We start from the raw sequence: 4,635 nt of genomic DNA, 5'->3' as shown, positions 1-4,635 counted from the left end.
GTCAAGGACGAAATCATCCACGAACTGGACGAGTCGGCAAAGAGTCCAGGGCCACGCCCATCGAGCCCTCAACAGGATGTCTTTGCTCTGAATGTCAAGGAGGAAGTCATCCACGAACTGGACGAGTCAGCAAAGAGTCCAGGGCCACGCCCATCGAGCCCTCTACAGGATGTCTTTGCTCTGAATGTCAAGGAGGAAGTCATCCACGAACTGGACGAGTCAGCAATGAGTCCATGGCCACGCCCGCCGAGCCTTCTACAGGATGTCGTTGAAACAAATGCTGGGGACGAAATTGCCACCATTCAGGGCAAGCCCCAAGTGAGTCCTTGGCAAAAGTCAGTGAGCCCTGTACAGAATTCCACTGCTGTGAGCATTGCAGATGAGATTGGTAGCGAACAGGACGAGGCACAAATGAGTCTCTGGCAAAAGGCATTGAACCGTGGACAGACTGTTGCAAAGGTTGAGGACCAAAATGTGCTGTACAACACCTCACCGGAATCGACAAGATCGCCACAATCAAGTCCCGAGCGAGGGTCACCCAGTCCAGAGGTGGATTTTATTGCTACGAACACGAGTGATGAAAGCGCCGACGAACAGGACAAGCCACTTCTTTGGCAACAAACGCAGAAACTTGCTGAAGCGACAGCCAGGAGGGTTGATGATGAACTTGCTGAAACGTTACAGAACAGTTTACAGCAAACGTCTTCAGCCGAAGATATTGGGGATGGAACCTCTAATATGCCCGAGGAAGAGACGGAGGCGGCGATACTAGGTTTGAGTTCTGTGAAGACGAGTCTTGGGGAGTGGGGGCCTGTGGCGTCGAGTCCTGTGGAGACATCTCCTGTACAGTCGCCTGTACAGTCGCCTGTGCAGTCGCCTGTGCAGTCGCCTGTGGAGTCGCCAGTGGAGGATTTTTGTGGCAGTCCGACGTCTTCTGTGGAGAGCTCCGGGTCGGACGACTCGCCTAAGTTCTGGATGCCGGAGTGCTGGAGTAGGTTGTCGGAGATGTTGAAGGCGCAGCGGCGAGTGGCGTCACGGTTCCTGAGTGGGATCCTTAACACGGACGAGGCGTTGGAGATGTTAGACGAGAGTGGTGAGGGTTGTGGCCCATTGTTGCCGACGCCATTGAGGAACGACCACGGGAATTGTTCGCACTTGAATGCGGTGGTGCAAGCATTGCGTCCATTGGTGTTCCAATGTTGGGAACCGACAAAGTGGCACCCAAAGTTGCGGACAAATACACCCGAGTTTACGTTGTACCAGACATTATCAGCTGATTGGGACAGTGACAGGGCGATGCTTTCATTGATGGGTAAGATTGCGATGCCGGACATTGCTCAACATGACCAAGGTACTTTTCCGCGGATCCACCCCGCCATGGGGAACCCTGCGACCACGCCGACAGATGTGATCGACTGGATTCGCGGCCGATTACCAATCATGTCTTTCCTGGACTTCGAGCTGTACGAAGACGCTTTCAACTGGAACACGCCTACTAGTGTTTGCGATGTACTCGATCCGAGAGTCAGTCTCCAACGACTCGCAGAAGAAGTACTCGACGACGACGATAAAGAACTCACCCTCGAAAATCTCAACGCGGTTCTCGCACCCACACTCTACTACGTAGATCACCGCGGGGCTGTCCGACGGCGCGCCAAGACAGACGAGAATCCGCCACGGAAATCTGCGGGGGCGGAGACGCACCGGGATGCGGAGACGCACCGGGATGCGGAGACGCACCGGAATGCGGAGACGCACCGGAATGCGGAGACGCACCGGGATGCGGAGACGCACCGGGATGCGGAGACGCACCGGGATGCGGAGACGCACCGGGATGCGGAGACGCACCGGGATGCGGAGACAGACCGGGATGCAGAGACAGACCGGGATGCGGAGTGGCGTCCGGGACCGGAGACGCGGCCGGATTCGGAGACCAGGTTGGACGAGGCGACGCCGAATGTGGTGCTGAATCTGATCGAGCTCTACTACGAACACGTCCGCTCTGGCGACTACCACCGCTGCAACTGGACCGCGCAGCTGCTAGACAAGTACTGCCGTATGCGCATGGAGGGAAACACCGTTACCGTACACCCCGTCATTCACCTCGCACACTTCTCCGCCACCCTTGAATCCATGATCGTACGCACCACCAACTCCGAAGGCAAACCCCACTACTTTACCATCCGCCTCTGCGGCGGTGAGTACATCGTCATCGACGACGACAAGCCCATCACCACTCGCCGCGGTTTCATCCTCAAAGGCAACGAAATACCCGAGGCTGTCTTCTACGCACCCTTTGATCCAAGTCTTGAACCGGAAGACGTCTCGCCCGAAGAGGAAGAAGACGCAGCTCGAGCGGCGGAGTACCGCGCCTTTGAAGCCGCCTTGCGGGCCGAAGAAGAGTCCGGAGGTTCCGATGGCTACCCCAGCTTCTAAGCACGGCTGGCCTTTCAACAAGGCCGGCTGGTGAATCGTGCGTACGTTCTTGACATGATTGGCTTCTTGGCAAGACTGGCTTTTGAACAAGGCTTCCCAAACAGAGCTGCGGTAGCAGCACAGGGCTTACGCTGTGATCTGATTACAGCTGCGACGGGGTCACCCGCGCTCCTATAGAGGTACTCGAACAGGGCCTCAGGGCTACCAGAACGGGAACAGGTTATCAGGGCTACCAGAACAAACCTTTAGAGCTTCGCTTTTCATTCTTTCTACACACCAACTTGACGAAACGATAGTCACTCACATTCCCACGCCTGGCAAGCCGGTTATGGACCACCACGAAATACCCACACGACACAGCGCTGCGGGATACGAGTGTGTAAGGGATCCCTCCACGTAGTGGATCCACAAGCGGTAACATTGGGCAATAGGGGTTATTGATAGGGTCGGTCATTGAGGGGTCGGACGTTGGATCGATCCGTCGCCGTTACAGTTCCACAAGCAGGAAGTTACTCCTCTTTGGTCAAACCATTTCGTGCAAGCCGGATCTCGGGGTCGTGTGCGCGCGAACAAACAAGTGTTCCCCCTGAGTGCGGAGAATAGGCTTGCCCTTCCAGGTTGAACGGCGTACGACTTGGTACTGACGTTCTTTCAAGGGCACCGCTGAATGTTTCCCAGGATCAACGCACCCCCAACAGGCGGAATGCCCGAAGAGGCGGAATGCCCGAAGAGGCGGAATGCCCGAAGAGGCGGAATGCCCGAAGAGGCGGAATGGCCGGATCAACGGAATGCCCCGGTGACGGAACCTCCCCGTTATAACTCCCTCGTTATACCATCAGGTAATAACTCCCCATAACCCTCCCCCCATAACCTCCACGTTATAACCCTCCCCTTGTAACCCAAAGCTGAGGCTGGTTTAGACCCTTCTAGACTGGCGGTGAACGGAAGCCTTAGCCGGGGTGTTTTCTCCCGCTAATATTCGTTCACCTTGGATGAAGACGGTGAAAAGTGCACCGGTTGTATTCGGTCTTGGGCCGCGACTAGTCTCTTGTCGGTTTATCCCTGGGCTGGCAGGGACCTTTGTCGCCGAGAGCCAGGACATTGCCGGGGTCCGTCGTGTTACGGGCAACTGGCCGGTTGTAGAGGTCCGTTGTTTGTCGTCAGAGAGTTTGCTGCCAAACTGTTTGCCGGTGCGGAAACAGACGAGGATGAAGAATGCGAAGAAGATGTTTCGTGACTTGAGTAATCGAGGTCGGCGGTACGTGCTGGCTCATTTACAGCGTCGACGAACGAAGGGACTCAAGACAAGCTTTGCGTACCTCGAAAGGCTGGTGGGACGTGCGCGGCGAATGACTGACCAGGAAAAGTCCGTAGCTTGCGGCCGACCTTCCTTGTCGCTGCCTCCTTCCTGGCCAGGCGTAGGGTCCTTCAGTGGTGCTTCGGACCCTGCCTTCAATCTCGGCCTCGGAGGTTCCCAAATAGGACTCGGTACCAGTCGTGGACCGGGCTTCCGTCCTGATCCGGCTCTTACCCCCGGGATATCAGGCCTGCAGCCTGTAGACCTGTTGGCTTCGGACCCCAAGTCTTCGGACCCCAAGTCTTCGGACCCCAGGTCTTCGGACCCCAGGTGTTTAGACGTGCCGCCATCCAAGCCTCTTGAAAGTCTCATTTCGCTACTTGGCGCCAAGATGGATGTGAGCGATCCGGCCCCCGATATGCCGCCCTCCGCCACCGAGGAGGTGCCCACTCCAGTCAGTCTAGACTTGAGCCCACCCGCGGCCCGCGCCGGGTCGCCTCCACCGGCCGCGTCAAAAAAACCGGGGCCAATGGAGGTACCCGGCGCCGCAATGGAGGTGCCAGGTTCACTGATCAACACCAAAACCAAAGAACCTAAGCGGAAGATGATTTGGGTTTCCGCCCAACCGCATGTTCGGGATGTGCAAGTGTTCTGGGTGGGGCCGGTGGCGGGAGGCGCCAGGGACGTGGAATTGGCGAAGACACCAGCGCGACAGCCGGTGCTGGACGCGAGAGATGGGAAAAAGACCCGAGGTGGACAATTGGAAGTGGACCAATTGGGGCCAGTGCTGAGAAGCGCCAGGGACGTAGAATTCGTGAAGACACCAGCGCGACAGCCGGTGCTGGACGCGAGAGATGGGAAAAANCCCGAGGTGGACAATTGGAAGTGGACCATTGGGGCCA

General features: G+C 57.1%; 2 protein-coding genes across 2 annotated transcripts; both read left to right on the top strand.

The window, feature by feature from the left end:
* Positions 1–225: 225 nt before the first annotated feature.
* GNI_064160 (hypothetical protein) lies at positions 226–2,436 on the top strand (the record flags this gene model as incomplete). The annotated part of the gene is made up of 1 exon (XM_011131779.1): positions 226–2,436. One exon carries the CDS (start codon positions 226–228, stop codon positions 2,434–2,436), a length of 2,211 nt encoding a protein of 736 aa, XP_011130081.1.
* A 992-nt stretch (positions 2,437–3,428) lies between these two features.
* Positions 3,429–4,635, top strand: GNI_064150 (hypothetical protein; the record flags this gene model as incomplete). The annotated part of the gene is made up of 1 exon (XM_011131778.1): positions 3,429–4,635. A coding segment is annotated over one exon (1,207 nt), but the record flags the coding sequence as incomplete, so codon positions are not given.

Source organism: Gregarina niphandrodes (assembly GCF_000223845.1).
Source record: "Gregarina niphandrodes unplaced genomic scaffold scaffold00010, whole genome shotgun sequence".
Classification (NCBI taxonomy): domain Eukaryota; phylum Apicomplexa; class Conoidasida; order Eugregarinorida; family Gregarinidae; genus Gregarina; species Gregarina niphandrodes.
The sequence above is the reverse complement of the archived record's forward strand: the minus strand, read 5'-3'. Positions and strand labels throughout refer to the sequence as shown.